This window comes from Paroedura picta, chromosome 18, assembly GCF_049243985.1.
Source record: "Paroedura picta isolate Pp20150507F chromosome 18, Ppicta_v3.0, whole genome shotgun sequence".
Taxonomy (NCBI): domain Eukaryota; kingdom Metazoa; phylum Chordata; class Lepidosauria; order Squamata; family Gekkonidae; genus Paroedura; species Paroedura picta.
Genome location: NC_135386.1, coordinates 4892048 through 4914082, shown reverse-complemented (window position 1 = coordinate 4914082; position 22035 = coordinate 4892048). Strand labels below are relative to the sequence as shown.

Here is a 22035-nt window from a genome sequence, read left to right as displayed (position 1 = left end):
AAATACCACCGAGTAATTGCCACCCTGTAGTTTTATGGGAGCGATCTGGGTTAATCATTAAATGCCCCAGCAGGAATCACTCGGCGCTCGGGGTAAACGCCAGATAAACCACGGCTTCCTTAAAGGCCAACAGCAGGAGAACTTGCCCTTGTTAGCATCATGGAGAGGTGGTGCTCTGAGGGGAAACTGGGCCGAGGGCCATGCCGAGCGGAAGAAAAAGAGGGCCCGTTTCTTGTTCCCTCTCTCTCATGATGCTCAAGCCTCCTCACGGCACAGAGGCTGGACTTAAGCCAAGGGCCTGCCAATGGCTGCTATTTACGACAGCTAACGCTTTCCACCTTTCTCCACACTGAGGTAAACTTTCCCTCCAAAACAAGAGAAAGGTGCTTTTCCTCAGAGATTGAGCTGTCTTTGCTGCGTGGCTTCATTTATTATAACAATTGGCTGGTGGAGAGACCTTTCTACACGTTATGAGGGAAATTTTCCCTCCAAAAATGGAAAGGTTTTTTTTTTTTCCCTCCCAAACTGGTAAGTTTTGACCGAAGCTGAGTGGGCCTAGGTAGCCTGGTTTGCTTCGTTATGACAGTCCCATCCTAAGCTTCTGAGATCAGACAGGAAAGGGCTCACCTGGGCTAGCCAGGTGGGCTAAGTGGGCTCTGCCAGGTCTTGAAATTGTCACATCCAGCATCAAGAGCCAATCTGGAGCCAGGATCTGTATCTTTTGTAAGCCTAAGGAGATTTGTAAGCCCATCAGAGTCAAAAATGAGAGAGTGGATGGAGTCAGCTGGGTTTAGGGGACAGATCAGGTAGGCTGAACTCAGGAGCAAGATTGTTTACTGCCTGGGACCTTGGACAGGTGCTGCTAGTCAGAATAGGACAGGGGTCTCCAACATGGTGCCCATGTGAGCGCTACAGCTGCCACATTACCTTCCCAGGTGTTTTTAGAAAGTGGGCGGGGCCTTTGCTCGGCTTCTGATTAGCCGGGCGAGATCTGGTTGGCGGTGCAGATTCTTCTAGAGCGGCTTCCGCCACTCTGTTTTGATACAACGTGTTCATTTTCAAAGGCAGAGCTTCTGCCCTAAATGTTAAGAGTTGCCATTAGGCTTGTGCCTAACCTCACGCCCTGCATTTTGCTGTCGGCTTGCGCCTCCTGCGGCGGCCATTTTGTGTCTGGCTCTGCTTCCTGCGGTGGCCATTTTGTGCTTGTGCTCACATCGGAATTCTAAAGGTGCCCACCGGGTGAAAAGGAATTAGATGATACTAAGCTGAATGGGGTTATTATACTTTGAAAAGCAGAAAAAAGAGGACATCTCTCCTGACAGACTGCTTCAAACATGTGATCACAATGACAAATCTGGTTTTCGTAGAATCATAGAGTTGGAAGGGCCCTCCAGAGTCATCTAGTCCCACCCCCCTGCGCAATGTAGGAAATACCCCTAATATTTTAAATACTCCTAATATGTTAACTGTGATCGTTGCTACTAACCGAAATATTCCTAATATTCCTAACATTCCAACCTCCAAACAGGACATTATCATCCCTTTTTAAAAAGAGGGCGAACACCAGAAAAAAAAATTATTGCCATAGAATTCACCTGCCAAAGATGCCAATTTCATGAGGGGGGCTGATTCCTGTCGTCTGGAGATTGGTTATGGGGCAGTGGGAAATACCTGTCTTGCATTCTTGGTTTCTAACCATGCCTCTATTTCCCCTCTACACATCACAGAGCTGCTCAAAGAGGAAGAATCTTTTAACGGCCCCCTGTCTCCCACGGAGACCACGTTTGCTTCTCCTCGGTTTTGAAGCGAACCCAGTGGATCAATTGCCCTTCTAAAATTTTAATCTTTTGCCGTTTTGCAAACGGAGCGCCAATTACAACAATCTCTTGCACAGTCATTGATAGATCGGCTCCCTGGTCTCTGGCAACTCCCGCTCTTCCTTTCCTTCGCTAACTATTTATTTCCTACCACATCCTAAGTAGGTTTGCCCGGTCTCCTACTGCCACCAGTAGGAGATGGAATCACAGAATCATAGAGTTGGAAGGGGCCATACAGGCCATCTAGTCATAGAATCCTAGAATCATAGAGTTGGAAGGGGCCATACAGGCCATCTAGTCATAGAATCCTAGAATCATAGAGTTGGAAGGGGCCATACAGGCCATCTAGTCATAGAATCCAAGAATCATAGAGTTGGAAGGGGCCATACAGGCCATCTAGTCATAGAATCCTAGAATCATAGAGTTGGAAGGGGCCATACAGGCCATCTCGTCCAGCCCCCTGCTCAATGCAGGACCAGCCTAAAGCATCCAGGATAAGGATCTGTCCAGCCAGTGAGGGGGAGCTCCCTATCTCCTTAGGCAGCCAATTCCACGGCTGAACTACTCTAAAAAATAAAAAATAACCCTTTTCTGCTATCTAGCCGGTACTTTACCAAATAGGAGATAACCATCCAAATCCAGGTTGGGAAATGCCTGGAAATTTGGCAGTGGATCCTGGAAGGGATGGAGACCTGGCGGGGGACAATATCATAGAGTCTACCCTCCAAAACCTAACAGACTGTCCCATTCTACATTCTTTCCTCTGTTCTAGAGGCAAGTGGAGAGGCAGTGTGCTCAAAGGAAAAGGAAGTCTCCAAATGAGCCAATCAGGAGGCTGGAGGAGATTATCGGGAAAATGCCAGGGATTTCCTATTCTAGCGATGCTAAATGCACATCTCCTCCGATGCCCTCTGCAAGGTGTTCTTTTCTGCTCCATCATGCCCACTGTAGGTCTTGCATATTGCAGTAGCTGGCACATAAATGCGGCTGCAGGAACAGCTCCTTGTGCTTAAATCCCATGCAGTGTTACAGACAGAAGAGGCATCCTAGGAACCAAAGCAGTAACCCTGCTTTAGAAGCGGAACATCTTCCGAATTCTCCCCAGGAGCTTTGCCTTGTTTCTGGACTCCAGAGGGCCACATATTTTGCTTTCCCCTCTTAGAAGAGAAGGTTCCCAGGAAAATCCAATTTCTGCCTGTCAAGCTCAGCCAAATGACCGTCCGTTAATGGTTAATGGGCTTCGGATAAGTACAGGGGTATTGACAGGCTGTTTGTGTCCCTTTAAAAGCCAGCTAATGAATTGGACTGTGGGTATTGATCCGGCACTTCCTCCCTGCACCTGTTATCCCTCTGTTCTTCATTATAGGGCTGTCCAGCTTCATTAAAACCCACTGCTCATTTAATCTCTGCAGTAGGTGGCAGGGAGGGGAATGGGGTGGCCAGCTCAGGATTCGGAAATACCTGGAGACTTTGGGGGTGGAGCTAGAAGTGGGCGGGGTATCTGAAGAAGTGAGCAGTGACTCATGAAAGCTCCTGTCCTGCCACAAATTTAGTTATTTTAAGCTGCTATGGGGCTCTTTTCTACTGCACAAATGAAAGCTGCACAAAATTTGTCTTGTATTTATGTAGAAAATTTGATTCTCTTAAAAAAAGAAAGTCATTGACTGGAATAAGAGATTAGGAGCACGCCTTGAAAGGCTTGAGATCCCGGTAGATACAAATATATCATATATAGATATGTAGCTTTTATGTTTTTTTTTAAGCTTGCACTTCCTCCGAGCTCAGGGCGACATACCTTGTATCCTACTCCTACATTTTATCCTTACAATAACCCTGCAAGGTAGGTTAGGCTGAGAAACAGGAGGCCAGTGCAAGTCACTCAATGAGTTTCATGGCTTTGGTTCCCAACTCCAAGTTGAGAAATACCTGGAAAATTGGGGGTGGAGCCTGAGGAGGGCAGGGGAGGGACTTCAGTGGGGTCTAGTGCTTAACAGCTCACCATCCAAGGTGGCCATTTTCTCCAGGAGAACTGGTCTCTGTTGCCTGAAGATCAGTGGTCATTCCAGGAGATCTCTAGCTACCACCTGGAGATTGGCAGCTGTGGCAGACCAGAGATTTGAACCTTGAGCTCCCTGATATTAGTCCACCACTCCAACTGCTGCATCTGCATGAAAATTTTAGGAATGGGGGGGTAGGAAGGGGATTTTGCTATTGGGCTGCCATGTTGTGATGGTTTTAAGTCTTTTAATGGGAGTTTTAATGGGGTTTTAAGACATTGCAACCCGCCACGAGCCATTTGGGAGTGGCGGGAAATAAATCGAAATAATAATAATAATAATAATAATAATAATAATAATAATAATAATAAAAAATCAGGAAATATGCTGATGTCTGCTCAAAAGCCATGTCGTTTTTGAACCAGACAAAAAAAAGAGAGAGAGAGAGAGAGAGAGAGAGAGAGAGAGAGAGAGAGAGAGAGAAGAGAAGAGAAAATGAAAAACTCACACCCCAAATGGACGGGAAGAGTCAGGGAGGTAGACGCATCGATTCATTCGTCGATACACTTGACTTTTCCCTCATTGACAGCAAGGACAGAGACTCACTTCCCAGTTCCGGCGACTCCAGACGGGCAAAGTGGAGAAGGTTCAGAGAGGAGGGGAAAAACACACACACGTCTAATTGAAAAGCAGAAGCCCTCAGTCCGCTCCCTTGAAGAATCAATTTGCAGTCCATATTTAGACCTCTGCCTTGTCCGTAGACTTCCTGCTGAGGGCACAGGGGAGGAGGAGGAGGAAGTGAAAAGCTATGCGTGGGCACATAATGGCAAATAATCTTTCCATCCAGCGGGAAAAAACAAGACTCTGGCTCTAGAAAGAAAGCAGGCTGGAACCTGGAGGCCCCTTGGCAACTGGGACCTTATCTGGCCTCTTGACCTGCCTTTGGGTGAGACCATCGTGCTGATTCCTGAACCACTAATGGAGCCCTGAGGACAAAGAGAGGTTTCTAAGCCCTTCAAAATGGCTCTCTGATTACTGACAATGAGTCCATCAGCTATAGATTTGGTTTGAAGAGTCTCAAGTCAGAAGGACACTAATGTCTCCTAATGGCTGTGAAGCATAGGTGGGTTCTATGGTATTATACATCATTCAAGTCCTTCCCCTTCCCGAGGCCTGCCCTCCTCAACAATTTCACAGGAGCACCCAAGTCATAATTGTCAACCTGCCGGGCTTTAAAAAAAAATGTAATTTTCTAAATAAAATTGTTCATTTTTGTAGCTCATCTCCCCAAGCCCCTCTTAGCCTGGGCAGTTCATTGACCGTTTCCGCACGAGGAATCTACCCCTGAACAGCCTCTGGTTGCTGGTGGGTTTTAGAGACGCATGATGTCACCTGCATCCCAAGGCTGTCCAGGGGCTGGCTCGAGTTTTGCCTCGGGATGAGGGAACTGCAAAAAGTGGATTTGCCACTTTTCTTCCTGCATCCCATTGGTGAGCAACCAGCCAGCGCCATATAGAGGGGAAACATGTGACAGTCTAGCTATCATTGTCCCACCCACGCTGCTCCATTTCCTGCTCCGAGTATTTTTTAAAATGGTGCGGTCTGTGTTGCTGCGGGACTGCAAAGCTACATTGTCAAAAGTAAAATAAAATCTTCTTTAGAGTCCACGGTCTTTTGGGGATCAGGCAGGCAAAAGGTTGCTGCTCAACCTTTGGGTTCCTAATTTTTCTCAGATTGGGGCCTTTGTTCCCTTTTTTCATCTCTCTGTAGGCCTCGGACAGCCCTCTGTTCCATTTGCCAGCGAAACCTGGTTGTTCGCATCACCTTTTCAGCGCCAGAGTGAGCAGCCTGCCAATCTGTAGCGACTCCACGGCTAGAATAAAACTGTGCGCACGTCTTCTCAACAACTCAAGAAATATTGGCCTTTGCCAGGTAAGGACCCTACCTGGCCTCTGATTAGTAGTGCCTTCAAATTCTTCATTCACTCTGTTATGTATGGGTGCCCTTATTCCTCTCGATTGCTTTGCCCGAGTTGGCTTATTCCGCAGACTTCGCGGGGCATAAATCACGCACCTTGGTGGTTGCCGCTGCAGGATCTCATACCTGAGAAAGGTGTTCCACATCCACAAATATGCTTTGTTTAGCCTGCATCGCTATAATGTAGGGGATGCTCTAGGGAGGGGAATACTTGGGAGATTGTGGTGTGGAGCCTGGGGAGGGCAGAACGTGGGGTGGGAAAAGACCTCAGCGGGATGATTAGGGTGGCCAGTAAGGTTGACAACTGCCAAGGTGGTGGCTGGAGGTCTCCTGGGATTACAGCTGCTCTCCCAGTGGTGGAAGGTGGACTCCAGGGCATTATACCGTACTAAAGTCCCTCCCATCTGCAAACCCTCCTTTCCTCAGGATCTACCCCCCAAATTGCCAGGTATTTCCAAGCCTGGCAACCCTGGTTGGAAAATTCCAGGTAATACCTAGAGCAGGGGTGGCTGGTGGCAGGGGCTCCTGGGAATTGTAGTCCATGGACATCTGGAGAGCCAGTTTGGTCACTCCTGGCCTAGAGATCTGCTAGAACAGTTGATCTCTAGGCAACCAAGATCATTTTCAAAGCCTTCGGGGAGGGCGGTATATAAATCTAAATAAATAAATAAATTTTCCCTGGAGGAAATGGCTGCTTTGGAGGGTAGGCTCTGTAATATCCCTCATTTTGTCACTGCTTTTCCATCTTGTGTACAGCATGTGTTTTAAACCCTACATGTGATTTGTTTACTTGTTGTGTTAAATTAGATTTTGTACTATGTGTTTCCAAAAGTTTGTTTCAATGTTTCTGATTCGTGGGCGTCCTAAGCTTGGTGGGAAGGCAGCACAGAAATGTTTTGAAGAAATAATAAATATATGAAAGGAACAAGACGTCTTCAAGCCCCCTTCCCCGGAGGCTGCAGGGGGAATATCAGAAAAGGGTCCCGGGGTTGTTGTGCCCCCTAGAGGGGATGGGACCACAACTCCCTTAAGGCATGTGGCTGTACAGTGACTTCAAGTCAGATCTCCCCATTCCTAGTTTGATACACAAACGATTACACCACCACACTGGCTCTAGACTAAGTTCACATTCTGGTGTGCCTCCCTCCACCCCCCAAAAAGGGGGCTTCACAACACATACTTCTGGCTTGGTTTTCATTTTATATCTTCTTTATTGATAACTGGTTCAGAGTCTCCAAGGCAGAGTGCCATAAAAATCCAGATATTGCAATACCCATCAACATGAGAATGGACACTGGGAACAGGAGCCACGGAAACGGCATGTGACACGTCACTTGCGGACGCCTCTAGAAACCAGAAGTGGATTCGCCAATCCCGGAAGTGACATCATCACCAGGTGCCCAAGCTGAAAGGCACCTATAGAAAGGAGGTACCCTGAAACCAAAAGTGTATCTAGCAGTGGCATCATCAAGAGCCCAAGAAGGGAAGGAATCCATATAAAGAAAGTTCTCTAGAGACTGGAAAGCTGATTGTCCAGTCCCAGAAGTGGCATTAGCAGCAGCAGCCCAGTAAAGAAAAGCACCTCTAGAAAGGAGGTACTCTAGAAACTGGAGGAGGAGTCAGTGGTCCAGGAATTGACATCAGCACCAGGGGCCCAAGACAAGAAAGGAGGTAATGTGGGGGCAATGGGGAAGCAGTTCGGCTGCAGCTGGAGAGGCGAGTAAAATTTCAACACAGAAGGCGTTGGTGAATTAGCAATCCTCCACCAAAGGTATCAGATTCCTGTCTTTATTAGGGTTGCCAATTCTGGGCCGAGAAACAACTGGCGATTTTGGGGAGGGTGGAGCCTGCAGAGGTGAGTGACCCCAGCAGTATACAATGCCACCTCCACCCTCCAAACTTTCTCCAGGGAATGGGTGGGTTTATTTAGCCTGGGGAATCAACGGTCATTCTGGAAGATCACCAGGCCTCACCTGGAGGTTGGCAACCCAAGGTCTTCATCTTGGTTTCTTTAATGCAGCCTCTCCGGACAGCTGCCAGGACACAATCATGATAAACAGGAGGGCATCGTCTTCATCGGAGTCTACTGGCCCAAATTATTTATTTAAAGAGAGGGGAGCGTAGTAGTGCTTGTTGGCAAAAAGAAATCGCGGTTATCCGTGAGCCGCAATGGATGGGAGTTCTCTTTGATGTATCACATTGATTGGAAAGGAAGTTGCTCCTGCTGGCCCAGAGCAGAGGGCACTGATCAACCACTGTTGTATTCATGTTCGCAGTATCCTGTGAAGAGGGGCTCGGCCCGGATCCTTCGCCTGTAAGAGAAAAAAACAACACAGGTTTATGGGGCTGGCTCAATGGTAGAGCCTCTACTTGCCATGAAGAAGGTCCTTGGTTCAATCCCCGGTACATCCTGTGAAAAGGACAATGTAACAGGTCATAGAATCATAGAGTTGGTAGGGACCTCATGGGTCATCTAGTCCAACCCCCTGCACTATGCAGGACACGCACATCCCAATCGCTCATCCACTGTCACCTGCCACCCCTTTGCCTTGACAGAATCAGCCTCTCCGTCAGAGGGCTCTCCAGCCTCTGTTTACAAAGGTGATGGGGAAGACCTTGATCTGGGACCCTGGCTCAGTGGCAGAGCCTCAGCTTGGCATATAGAAAGTCCCAGGTTCAATCCCCGACATCTCTGGTTAAAAGCACCAGGTAGGAGGTGATGGGAAAGACGGTGACCTGAAACCCTGGTTTAGTGTTAGAAGCATCTACCTGGCATGCAGAAGGTCCCACGAAGCTGCCTTACCCTGAGTTAGACACCTGGTCCAACGAGGTCAGGATTGTCTATTCAAGACTGGCTATAGTTCTCCAGGGTCTCAGGCAGAGATCTTTCCCATCACCTGTTGTCAGATCCTTTAACTGGAGATGCCAGGGACTGAGCCTGGGACCTCCTGCCTGCCAAGCAGATGCCGGAGTCTCAGGACAAGGTCTTTCCCATTACCGACTACCTGATCCAACTAGAGATGCAAAGATTGAACTTGGGACATTCTGCATGCTAACCAGGTCCTCTCCCCGTGAGCTACAGCCTCAGTTCCCAGCATCTCCAGTGAAAAAAGACCAGGTGGTAGATGACATAAAAGGTCTACCTGAGACCCTGGACAGCCACTGTAGGTCAGAGTAAGCAATACTGACCTTGATAGACCAATGGTCTGATTGTGTATAAGTTTTATGAGTTCTGTGGCTACTCCACTGTAGAGAACACCCCTTTTCAGCACGGTGGCGTGTGCCTGATTCAGAAGCCGAGGGTAAAAACAGCCACTCAGGAGGTCCTGCTGAACATGCTTACCTCAGCAGCGTACATCGGAAGTCCGCCAGCCTGTTATAAGCATCTTGCAAGTTCCGGACAGTCCTGTTGCTCCACAACCGCTCTGCTACAGCACCAGCTCTAGGCCTGGAGGAAAGAAGGTAACAGAAGCCGCATTGAATGAATTGATGCTTCAAAGGAGGGGAAATCAGAGAACACTTGACCGGAATCCACATGCCACTGCCTGAGACAGGATGCTGGACAAGATGGGACCCCAAGGTCTGATCCAGCAGGGCTCTCCTGATGTTTTAAATCATGCCAGCACACCATCATGGCAGAGTGGGGATTTGAACCTGGGTCTCCCAGACTCTAGTGCAGTGACACTACACAGTGCATTCTCATTTGAACCCCACGGTACTCGCTACTCACCAGAGTCTTGGGCTCAAGTTGGTGACATCCACGTATTCGCCCCACATACAAGCCTCGCCCCCGATCACCAGATTTTTCTGCTCCGCACTGCCTATCGGGGGAAGAAAATAATTAATTCAGAATTAATTCTCCTGCAAGCTGGCAGGAGAGCAGAAACTGTTCAGCAGTTAGGAGATTGTGCTGAAAACAGTCCAGTCTGTGCGCCGATTTTACGGCTCCGACCGGACTGTCTCTGAGACCTCACGACCCACTTCTGATTCTTCCACCCTTTCCGCACCCAACGTTCTAGAAGGGACAGGGCAAGAGGGCACATACCTTGGAATGCCAGCGGTTCCACCTGGTAAATCCTTAGCCAGTCCTGTCCATAGGAGATTTCGTTAAGGTACCAAGGGGCAGACAACAGGGTCCGGTAGCCAGCCTTGGTGACACGGGCGGTCTCGTTTGGATAGCGCCCGGAATCCTGCTTCCAGACGTGGATGATGGTATCGGGCTTCACCTGGGTGAAAGCGGAAAAAGGTGTTGGAGATGGGAGCCAGCCACACTGCTTGCCAGAGAGCACAGGGATGTTCATGACGCGACTGGATTTTACGGAGGGAAATGGCAAAATCCACTTGCAGATGGTCGCCAGGGTGGATCGAAATGGCGTTATTTAGCCTGTGTGAAAGCGCCCCCTAGAGTATCTGTTTGCACCTTTCAGGACAGAAGCCCGACTCTTCTGTTACCTGCAAGCAAATCTACTACCTGCTGACAGGTGGAGGTCTTTTACGGCAGATATTTCCGGTTGTGATGTTAAGCTCTACTCTTAATATTTCTTTTTAAACGTTTTTGAAACATCAGGCCTGATGAAGAGTTCTGGGGAACCTGAGATCTTGTACATGGCTATGGTCATTGGGGCAGCCATAACAAAGGTTTTGCGTGGATTGTGTCCTTCGCTGTTCGGGCTAAAACTTTTAGGCCCAAAATCCAGAAAGAGTGGCTTAGGCAGTGAAAATTAGGTTTTAGCAAGACCCCCTTTTCTTGGCATGAGAAGTGTCATTAAAGTTTCAGCAGAGCACTCAAAGAAGATCTAGAAGATAACATGCAAGTCCCTTTATCTTCGTGCTGCATCATGCATAGCCCCCTCCCCAATTCCTAGAGCTTAAAGGAAAGGGGCTGCAGCTCAGTGGCAAAGCTGCTTGGTACGCAGAAGGTCCCCAGTTCAATCCCCAGCCTCTCTAGTTAGAAAAGGATCAGGTAGGAGGTGATGGGGAAGACCTTCGCCTGAGACCAGGGAGAGCCTCTGCCAGTCTGAGTACACACTGAAGGACCAATGGTTAATTTCAGAATAAGGCGGCCTCATATGTTCATGTGAGCATCTGGCTCCCATCCACAGCGGTACCAGAATTCTCATTTGTAGACTGTGTACACTTGGGGAGTCCTGCAGGGACCACCAGAATCAGTGTTCAGCATTTCCTTCCTAAATCCCAAGCCTTCACTCGATACTGCTTGCGTCCTGCCTCCTTCCACCATGAGGGCTAGAAACTTGAGTCTCTTCGTAAATCATTTTAAAGTGTATCTAGTGTCGTCTTTCTCTGCCTAAGAACAATATTATTAGATTATTATAAATCCAGTAATAAAATACAACAGGATTATTTCTTAAGGCACGCAGGCTATTTTTTAAAATGGTACAACAGGCTACTTTTTTTTTTTTTTTTGGAAAGCAAGGCCTCAGCACAAGGGGCAGTTGCAAAATACAGCAGAGACGGAGTATAAAGATGGCATTTCACAATCTCGAAGCGAAACTGCAAGAAGAAAAGCATTGCGATTGGACAGCGTGACCAGACCCGGATGAGCCAAGTCAGCCTGATCTTGTCAGATCTCAGAACCTAAGCAGGGTCTGCCCTAGTAAACATTTGTTGGAATACACAAGATCTAATGTGTGTAACGGCAGACAGCTCACCGGGAAATCTTGCAGGGGCAGGAAAGGAGACAGCCAACAGGCCTAGAACAGTTAGGGACATCCGGCTACTTCAAATTATTCCCCTTCTCTGATTGGTTTGTTGAGGTTTTTCCCAGTTCTTCGGAGAACAGTTCGTCTCTTCCTCTCTCCAAGTTAGTATAAATAGATCTGTTCTTTTCCCAATAACCCAGACCTGGATAGCCTAGGCTAGCCCGATCCTGTCAGATCTTAGAAGCTAAGAAGGGCAGACCCTGACTAGTATCTGGATGGGAAACCTGTCCAAATACTGCTGGCAGAGTCCAAAAGTGCAGAAAAGCTGAGCACACGCGGATCATGACCCCTAGTGTCCCTTGGAGGAACTGCCATCAACAGCCTGGCCTCGTCACCCTCACTTCCAAGACCGGAGAAGGCGGCGTGCAGAGAGGGAAGAGAAAGAATTTACATCTCGACAGGTGAGAAGCAATACCAAGTTTTGGCAAGGCAGAGGAGAAAGCGCAGCTCTTGGAATCGCCCTGCCAAAGTCCTCACCTTCACTGCGTTATCAAACACCTCCTGCCACACCACGTAGCCTTTCCCATAAGACGAGACAATATTCAAAAGCCTGAAGTAAAAAGAAGAGCTACTGAAGGAAAAAAAAAAAGAAGAGAGAGGCATTTCCCCACATGGTCCTGCGTCCTGCTCCAGGTACATCTCATCAGAATCCGCACTCAAGGCTTCGAAGCCAGCAAGGAGCATTTCCGGACGTGGAGCTCCAAACAGCAAACATAGGGGGCTCCAGCTGCAAAGTTAGCACTCCTGGTCTCCCTTGGGCCTGTTTTCCAAAGAGCCAACTTGAAAGGTGGGAAACAAGAACCTTCTCCTGGATCAGGGGTCCCTGTCCCTTTTTAGCCTGTGGAGACCTCTGGAATCCTGACAATCCATGAAATGGGTTTCAGAAAACTGAAGGAGATGGAGCCAGCAGGGGTGCCAGGAAAGGTGTGGGTGGGTGCCGTGACACCCACGGGCACCACGTTGGGGACTCCTGCCGTAGATAAACAAAGGCCACATTTATTTGGAAAAGCTCCCCCTCTCCCCCCCAAAAAGAGAGAGGGGGGTCTAAAACACAAGTCTTTTCGCAAAAGTCACATCATTATGCATCTCTGGAGGTCTAGCAAAGGTGAAAGTGGTCTGGGGGTGCCGTTCCCAAGTCTGGAGGCTCTGTCCCAGTCTGCGGCACTTGCTAGTTGGACCCCTTACCTCTGGATGTAAAAGGATTCCAGCTTAGAGTAGTCTTGGCCAAACCCCATCTTCTGCATGAACGCCCGGATCTCTGGGTTGGACCTCCTACGTGCAAAGGAGAGGATTCCGATCAGACCCCCACAATGACCAGATCTTTCCAGAAAGGATGGCTTCTCTCCAAGGCTAATGGAGTAGAAGCCATTAAAGCCTCCCAACTTTATTCAGGTTAGCAGGAATAGAGGCAGCCCCTCCTAAATGCCCAAAGCAGAATTCCTCCTGTCAATTCTTTTGAAAAACAGTGCAATTCCAGTCCTCAGGACAGCTGCAACCGAGGCAATGGCATCAGGTTCTCCGCAGAGTTTGATCGTGGGGTAGGAAACATCTTTTAGACTCAATAGGGGTCCCAGTCCCTTGGACTTTACTGCAGCCTATCTCTATAGGCCTCCTAACCTCACTTGCATTCTGGGAGCCAGGGTGGTGTAGTGGTTAGAGCAAGGTTTCCCAACCACTATACTGAGGGACAGCAGGTTTTTCACATTACTTCCTACCTGATCTATTCTGACTGGACATGCCAGGAATTGAACCTGGGACCCTCTACCTGCCAAGCAGATGCTCCACCACTGAGCCAAGCTCTCAGATCAAGGCCTTTCCCATCACCTCTTGCATGGACCTTTCAACTGGAAAGACCAGGGATTGAGCCTGGAACCTTCTGCCTGCCAAGCAGATGCTCCACCACTGAGCCAGTACCCCATCTCCATTGCTGGGCTCCCCACAGAGCTATCTATCCTCCACCTCCCAATCGGTCCTCCCAAGTGATCAAAACCAACCAGCAAGTGAAGTCCACCTCATCTCCGCCCAGGTGAACGTAGAAGTCTGGGAACACGGTGCTAATTTCAGCAAAGAACTCCAACATGAACTTGAAAGTTGTGTTTCGGATGGGATTGACCGGTCCGTAGGATCCTGCGGGCTTTGAGCCCAAGTAGCAGGGAGTCAATAACCCTGGGACACCTGAAGGAAACATAAAGGCAGGACAGAGCTTAGAGGTGTGGGTTCCGGTCATGGGAGTAAAACTGCAAGCCAAGCCAGCCAAAAGAACTAGTCTTCTGCTGTCCAAAACCCTGGAAAGAAAAGTTTGCATATGTTCAACCTCTTGAGCACACAAGAAAATGCCTTATGCAGAGTCAGACCTTTGGTCTATCAAAGGGGGTTGGACTAGATGACCCTGAAGATCCCTTCCAACTCTATGATTCTATGATTCTAAGGGCACTATGGCCTACTTTGACTAGCAGCACCTCTCTAGGGTCTCAGGCAGAGGTCTGTGGCATCACCTGTTGCCTGTTCCTTTTAGCTAGAGCTGCCAAGGATTGAACCTGGGGCCTTCTGCACGCCAACCAGAGGCTCTTCCACTGAGCTGTGGGCTCAGATAAAACCCATATGAATACATATGAAGCAACCTTATGCTGAATCAGGATCATTCAGAACCCAGTGTGTGTGTGAGCTCAGGACGGAATCTGGTACAAGAAGCAGTGGAGAACCCGGTCCTCGAGGCTCCAGAACCGAGCCTTACCTGGCCCCCAGGACTGGGTGTGGCCAGGAGTGTCGAACTCCGGAATCACCCGGATCCCACGCAGCCGGGCGTACTCGATCACCTTCCTCACATCATTGGCGGTGTAGACGTGCGTGTAAGGGTTGTAGGCTCCCTGGAGTAGAAAGGAGGAAGGAGAGAAGGAAGCAAGTCACACAAGTTCCTACTGTGCACTGATCTGGCGTTTATTTACCTGCCGCTTTTTTTCTTCCCAGTTGGGACTGAAAGTGGCTTAGAATATCATTCTCCCCTCCTTCTGCGGTTAACAACCTACGGGGCCTTAAAGGTAATTACCAGAACTTTTAGACTGGTAGCCATTGCAGTTGGAGGGGCTGAACGTGGGACCTCCATGGTGTTACTATGAGGACCCTGGCCGCTGCGTTTTGGACAAGCTGTAGTTTCTGGATCAAGGCTAAGGGCAAGCCTGCGTAGAGCAAGTTGCAGAAGTCCAGTCAAGAGGTGACTGTCGCCTGGATCACTGTGGCTAGGTGTTCTGGGCCCAAATAGAGCGCTAGTCGTTTGGTTTGGCGGAGGTGGTAAAATGCCAGCAGTGCTACTTTTGTGATTTGGGCTTCAATTGTGAGGGAAACATCCGGGATCACATCCAGGCGCCCGACGGAGTGAGCCGCTGAGAGCTGCACACCATCCAGGGTGGGCATACGCGCTTCCTCGCATGGACCCTTCCCACCCAGCCATGGGACCTCCGTCTTTGAAGGACTGAGCTTCAGAAAGACTCTTCTTGAGCCACCTCATCGCTGCTTCCAGGCACTGGCTAACACCTCTGGGGGAGAATCAGGTCAGCCATCCAGCAGGAGGAAGAGCTGGGTGTCACCTGCATATTGATGACAACCCAGCCCGAACTTCCGCACCAGCTGGGCAAGAGGGCGTATGAAGATGTCGAATAAAATAGGACCGCTCCCTGCGGGACGCCACAAGTGAGTTGTCAGCGGTTTGATGTTCTCTCTCCTTATTGCTAGCCTCTGTCCACAACCCTGGAGTTAGCTCCATATACTTCCTCTTGATATGACGTAATAGTAGTAAGCCCACCAAAGTGGGATCAGCTCATGTTTGGGCCACCCACGTCAAGGGAGGCCTGCTGAACACAACGTACAAGACAGTTCAGAGATACACGCGGCTCACCTTCTGGCTGAGATCCGGGAACAGAGTGCTCTGGTACGGGAAGGAAGGATCGTCCACAATGTGCCAGTGAAACACGTTGAGTTTCGTGTAAGCCATGGCATCCTGGAAGCCGGAGGGGAGGGGGAATACACAGAGAGGAATTAAAATGTGGAATTGCCTGCCAGAGGATGCAGTGATGGCCACGGGCAGGTTTAAAAAGGGCGGTGACTCTGGGTCCACCAAAGTCAATATTGTCTGTTCAGGCTGGCGGCTGCTCTCCAAGTTCAGGCAGAGATCTTTCCTGTCACCTGTCACCTGTTACTGGTCCTTTTAACGGGAGATGCCGGAGGTATTTGGGACCTTCTGGAGGCCAAGCAGAGGCCCTGCTATTGAGCCACGTGGAGGAGAGGTCTATGTGGTTAAAAGGAACCTCCACATCCCGAGGCACTAAAACCTCTGAATCCCAGACCACGTCTAGGAAGGCCAGTCTGCAGGTGGGACCTGTGGATTCCCCTGGAATTACAGCTCATTCTCCTGGAATTACAGAAATCAGAACCTCTGGAGAAAACGGGTAACGTTCTCCTACCAGTGTTTCCAGAATGGCGGCCAGAGGCAGGTAGTGACGAGACGTGTCCAGCAGAAGACCTCGGTGAGGGAAGCGAGGGAAATCGACCACCTCGGTTTTGTTGATGTACAACTGTGCAGAGGAAGGAGGAGAAGATCTGCTTTTTTATGCCCTGCTTCTCACTGCCCAAAACGGCTTACAAGCGTCTCCCCCTTCCTCTCCCCACGACAGGAGCCCTAGGAGGTCGGTGGGGCTGAGAGAGCTCTAAGAGAACTGCTCTGCAATAAGAGCCCTAAAAGAACTGTCCTCGGTCACCCAGTTGGCCGCATGCGGAGGAGTGGGGGGGGGATTCACACCCAGAGACACAGAAACTGCATCAGGAGAGGACATGACACAACCAAACACCCCTTCCCATTTGCACTTTGCCTTTAAACTCACCATCCCACTGTCGGTCTTCCAGGTGAGTTGGCTGAAGGTCTCCAATCCTGCAGGGAAAAAAGGGCCAAATAGAGTTTATGTAACGTGTAAGGCATCTAAGGTTGCTAACTCCAGGTTGGGGAATTCCTGGAGATTTGGGGATGGCCCCTGGGGGCAGAGTGGTTGGAGGGGAAGATACCTTGGAAGGGGGGAAATGGCAAATAGCCCCTGACCCCACCCCAAAGGTAGCTATTTTCTCCAAGGAAACAGATCCCTGCCCTCTGGAGATTAGTTGCAATTCCGGGAGAGCTCCGGTCCCCCCCCCTGGAGGTTGGCAACCCTAAATGCACCCCTCCACCCCTGCTCAAACGCCCCCCAAAAGGAACGGGGGAGATGGCAGGGATCACAGGGGAAACCTCACCCCGTAGCGCGCCCCAGACGGTATCTGCTGTCAGGAGCATCAACTCATTTGAAATCGTCAGCCGGTCTGAAACAACATAACAACAAGGAGACACAGAGGTCAGACCTCACCTGGCCTCTTTTACATTTAGGCTAAAGCCAAATAATCCATCCCCCCGCCCCCAGATGCAAATTCAAGACACGAAGGTGGCCAGTATGGTGGCACGAGGGCTGGGGAACTGGACAAAGAGCCGGAAGAATGAGGCCTGAATTCCCCCTCAGCCATGGAAGCTGGTGACTGGCTAGGCCGGTTGTACACTCTCCGCCGCACCTACCTCACAGGTTTGTTGTGAGGATAGAATGGAGGCGAGACAATGATATTAGCCACTAAGGGTCCATTTTTAGCCAGCTGGCTTTACACTGCCTGTCCTTATTCCTAATGGCATGCACAGACTCTATTCTCACGGTATGCGGATGTGTTTCAGATGTCACTGAGTCACTTCCAAACTCTGGCAACCTTATGAATCCATGACCTCTGAAAATGCCCTCTCCTTAGCAGCTCTGCAAACTGGAAGCTGCGGGTGCCTTGACTGAGTCAACCCATCCCGTGTTGGTTCTTCCGCTCTCCTTGCAGCCTTCAGCTTTTCCCAGCCCCTACAGGCCTGTTTGCCAATTCCACAGTTTCCATCCTGGGTTAAAAGAGGTTAGCCACGAAATAAACAGATCTGGGAAACTTCTATGGCTTCCTGCAGTTCGCTCGGGGACTGCCCCAGGGCTGGAGAAGAGCATGCACTGACACATAAGTAGCATCAATAGTGCACAGTGTTGTCTCGGAGTTACCAAGTTTATACCGATCACAGTTGGCCCCTCCTATCATGTGGGCGGAATTTTCTAACTCAAACAGGACAGTTCTCTTAGAGCTCTTCGTGCAAGGCAGTTCTCTCAGAGCTCTCTCAGCCCCACCTAGTTCACAGGGTGTCTGCTGTGGGGGGGAGGAAGGGAAAGGTGTTTGTAAGTCGCTTTGAGACTCCTTTGGGTGTAAAAAGCAGCTCTTCTTAAGGAACTCCACCTCCAGTTTTTTTCCTCCAGCCACAATGCAGCAGGAAGCGTTACAATGCACCACCCACTTAAGCGATCACCCAACGCCGACCATGCAAGGAAGGACATCTTTTTTGTCATGCTTCAAAGGCCTGATTTTGTGTATGCGAGAAGAGGAGGTGGGGATAAGTGAGTGCAGAATCTCTCTCTTCCTATACATAGTGGTTTCCCTGCACAATAAAAACAATTTTATTCTTTAAACAGCCTGTTGCTTCACCCTCCTTGCATTTTCAAACTCTGCCAATATAAGCAGGCAGGCGAGCGACTCTAGCTTGGAATGCCCTTTTCCATAGCAACGTTCCACGCAAGCAGAAAAATAGCAGGGCAGGGAATGAGCGTCTCCTCCCGTCCCTTTGCTGGCTTTCTATAAGCGGGGAGCTTAACAAAGACTGGCTTTCCTCCCCTCATGTTGGTCGACAGCTGCAAGTCCAGGACTCGCTTGCAACGTCCCCCCTCCCAATTGAGAGAGAGGGGGGTCTGTGGGACCTCACATAATGGCTCCAGAAATATGCTCCCTCTCAGTGCTGGCAGGGGAGACCGACGGCATTGTCTTACAGTTCTCGGGGGAGTCCAGCGAAGGGTAGCCGTCACAACCCGGCCTCGTGACGTTGACGCTCAGGACGTTGCATGGGGAGTCCTCGGCTTCTCTGTTCCCTGCAAAGCATAATGGGAAGTGAGGAAGAGACAAGAGAGCAGATAATGGGTGGGAATTGCAAGCCGCTTTGAGACTCCTTTGGGTAGTCAAAAGTGGGGTATAAAAGCTCACTTATCTTCTTTCTAAATGGTTCTCAAATTTTACCAGCACATTCCTTGTATGCCTTCCCTGCTGGTCACCTCCCTGTTTCTAACCAAACGTCTTAATGAGTCTTCCTGTTAGGGTTTTGGACTGCTGGTCATCTCTTGCCTCAATGCCTAAAATTTGGCGTTTGACCTTGTGTCCTTGGCATGTTTGGGTTGTATTCCCTGCCCTTTTTTAGTGGTGCAACATCATTCCAAGCACAAGTTGGATTACAAGAATAACAGATAATGGAAACCTTGTGGGCCATTTACACATATCTGAGATCAAGCGTCAGAAGAGGGGTTTCTTCAAACTCCGCCCAGAACTTGCAAACCTATTATTTGGGAAGCACCAGGGTGGTGTCAGTCTAGGCTCTGGAAGACCCCGGTTCGAATCCCACTATGTCATGGAAGCTTGCTGGGTAACTGTAGGCCAGTCACCCTCTCTCTGTCTCGCCTACCGCGCAGGATCGTTGTTGTGAAAGTAGCGGAAGAGGAGAGAACAAGTATGTAAGCCACGTTGGGGAGAAACATGGGTTCTAAATATTTGACGATGTACATAAAATGAGGGCGTTAGAAATATTTTGCCTCTTTGGTCGCCCCCGCTAGGTTTTAAGGAGGGCAATTCAGAAGATACGAAAGGCACAGCATAAGGCACTATTAATCCTCTGGCAAAAGAATCATTACTCTTCAGCTATATATATTTTATGCCACGCGCCTTTCAAGGGAATCAGAACAAGGCAATAAATGTGCAACTCTCCTGTGTGTTGGGAGTCACAAATCCCACAGGGCTGAGCAACCTGACACGAGAAGGCACCAAATTAATATGACAAATCCGAATAAAAAACGCGATGGAGAAAAATGGAAGGAGTCATCGCTGAAGGTTCTTTAGACCAGAGTACGTGGGAGTTCAACAACAGATAAGCCATGTTGCCTTCCTGAATGACGCAAGAGGCTCAATGTATCTCTGCGGCTTGTATAATTATATCTTGAACTTCTGCCAAGATGGAAGTGCAGGCCCCAGGGCAAGGTCTTCCGCTTTCTGTTTAGCCCCTATAATAATAACCTCGTCAGACGGGTCAGGACACACTTGGGGTGTTGCCTGGCACCCTGGCGCCCCTCTGGCGGCACCCCGTTGGGGACCCAGGGCAGGATGGAGCCAGAATGAAAGCTAACCTTCCTTCAAACCAGGAAGGCCAAACAGCAGTAGCCAAATGGGTGTCTCTTGTGGCTGTACTCCAGTTGGCACACCCATGGAGACATGGTGATTTGGAAAAAAAAAACTGCAACCAAAGCAGGTTCATTTTAAAAGAGATCATTCAAGGGGTGGTTCAGAGCGGCAGCTTCTGATCTGGAGAACTGGGTTTGATTCCCCGCTCCTCCAGATGCAGCCGGCCGGGCGACCTTGGGCCAGACACAGTTCTCCGAGAGCTCTTCTCACAGAGCAGTTCCCTGGGAGCTCTTTCAGCCCCACCTCCCTCACAGAGCGTCTGTTGTGGGGAGAGGAAGGGAAGGCGATTGTAAGCCACCGAGGCGCCTTCAGGTGGTCAAAAGCGGGTTACAGAAAAAACAGCTATTCTGCTTCGTCTTCTAAGGACACGCTCTCCGCCTTTGCAAGTTGGCAAAATTTGCAAGCCTTTGCAAAATTTATCTGAGTTTTCTTCCTCTCCTAGGGACACCAGTCCCCGGGTGGGGCTTGGGGACCCCCTGGAATTATCACCCCTCTCCAGGCCACAGAGATAGTTCCCCTGGAGAAAAGGGCTGCTTTGGAGGGAGGATTCTTCTGGGGTCCCCCCTCCCTCTGCCCCAAATCCCATCCACTCCCGGCTCCCCCCGCCCCAGATCTGGCAAACTTGTCCTCCCCGTGGGAAACGCACAAACCTTCAGTAGTCCTTTAACAACCAAACGCATTCAACAAATAAAACTGCGCCCCGGTAGGCGCTATCGGGAGTCTCGGTTGGCTCCTTCAGGCGCCCAGCTCTGCAACGCCCAGGGATTCCCTCCGGCAAAACAGAGCTCCGGGGCATGCACAGAGCGCAGCTGCATCCCTAACCAAGGCCACGCTCGCCCGGCCCGGCCACCCCGACCCCTCTGACCTCTGTGGGACCAGATGAGCTTCCAGTAGCGGCCGAACGCCTGATCCAGCACCTCGCAGCCGGGCGCCACGGCCGATCCGGCGGCGTAGGCGAAGCGCAGCTGGACGCTCAAGGGGCAGCCGCCTTCCGCGGCCGCGCTGATGTACTGGGGCTGCGGCCACAGCGCGGCGGCCGAGCCGATGGCCAGCAGCAGCAGGAAGGGGAGATCGGCGGGCGGCGGGGCCATGGCATCTGCAGGGCGGCTCGGCGCGACTCGGCTCCTCTATAGGGCGGTCATGTGACGGGCGGCGTGACAATGCGCTCCGAGCCGCGTCAGGAGCGCAGCCCCGGGGCGCGCAGGAGCGGCAGCAGCGCTTTACGCGCGGGGATTCCGCGGGAATGGGAGTCCGGCGGCACCTTCAAGACCCACCAAGATCTGGAGGAAGCGTGTGTTGCACACGGAAGCTGGGCGCCTAAGCTTGGCTGGTCTTGAAGGTGCCATTGGGCTCAGATGCTGCTGTAGCTTAAGGGAGAATGAGATTGTGGCTCTTTGGAGCAGGGTTGACAACTCTGGGGGGATACCTGGAGATTTGGGGGGTGGAGTCGGGAGTGGGATCTGGGGCGGGATCTCGTGGGTGTAGGGCAGGGGTAGTCAAACTGCGGCCCTCCAGATGTCCATGGACTACAATTCCCATGAGCCTGGCAGGGGCTCATGGGAATTGTAGTCCATGGACATCTGGAGGGCCGCAGTTTGACCACCCCTGGTGTAGGGTGCTATTGTGGAGTCCCCCCTCCAAAGCAGCCGGTTTCTTCTCCCCCTTCCCCATGGATGATCCCTTGTGGGACACGGAGTCACCATGGGAAGGAATACAGGTCTTCAGTCCATAAGTTAAGAGCCAGCCTGTGTAGGGGTGAAAGAGAGTCAGGTTTGAGTCACCATTCCTGCAGTCACCTTGGATGATCTTAGGCCAGTCTCAGTTCTCTCAGAGCTGTCTCAGCCCCCACCTGTCTCACAGGGAGTCTGTTGTGAGGGGAAGAAAGTTGTTTGTAAGCTGCTTTGGGGCTCCTTCGAGTTGTAAAAAAAAAAAAAATCGGCTCTTAATAAAAGTCTTGCAGGGTCAGACCAGTGGAGCATCCTTTTTTAGACTCTGGCCAACAAATTGCCACAGGGGCCAAAATAATAACAGTCCCACTTAGAGTGAGGAGCAGGCAAAAGGCAACAATGCACATCACTTCCTGTTGGATCTGAATCTAAGAGGAAGTTGACAATCTAAGCTAGGGAGATAAATTTGTGCCTTTGGTGTCGAATACACCAAAACCAG

General features: G+C 50.3%; 1 protein-coding gene across 1 annotated transcript; it reads right to left on the bottom strand.

The window, feature by feature from the left end:
* Window positions 1–6982: 6982 nt before the first annotated feature.
* On the bottom strand, window positions 6983–21024 carry HEXA (hexosaminidase subunit alpha). The gene is made up of 14 exons (XM_077317561.1): window positions 20735–21024; window positions 18417–18515; window positions 16786–16851; window positions 16386–16432; window positions 15969–16079; window positions 15404–15505; window positions 14246–14378; window positions 13506–13686; window positions 12697–12783; window positions 11989–12061; window positions 9837–10017; window positions 9522–9612; window positions 9135–9239; window positions 6983–8103 (listed from the first exon to the last, which is right to left on the bottom strand). Exons 1-14 carry the CDS (start codon window positions 20958–20960, stop codon window positions 8040–8042), a joined length of 1566 nt encoding a protein of 521 aa, XP_077173676.1. The 5' UTR covers window positions 20961–21024; the 3' UTR covers window positions 6983–8039.
* Between the last annotated feature and the right edge of the window lie 1011 nt (window positions 21025–22035).

Bases quoted from the DNA above. Each gene is read 5' to 3' on its own strand.
- HEXA (XM_077317561.1), bottom strand. From the start codon at position 20,960: ATGGCCCCGCCGCCCGCCGATCTCCCCTTCCTGCTGCTGCTGGCCATC. The intron at 16,080-16,385 runs GTGAGTTTAAAG...TCCTCTGCACAG, and splicing joins GGAAGACCGACAGTGGGATG to TTGTACATCAACAAAACCGA. The intron at 13,687-14,245 runs GTAAGGCTCGGT...TGTTTCCTTCAG, and splicing joins CACCCAGTCCTGGGGGCCAG to GTGTCCCAGGGTTATTGACT.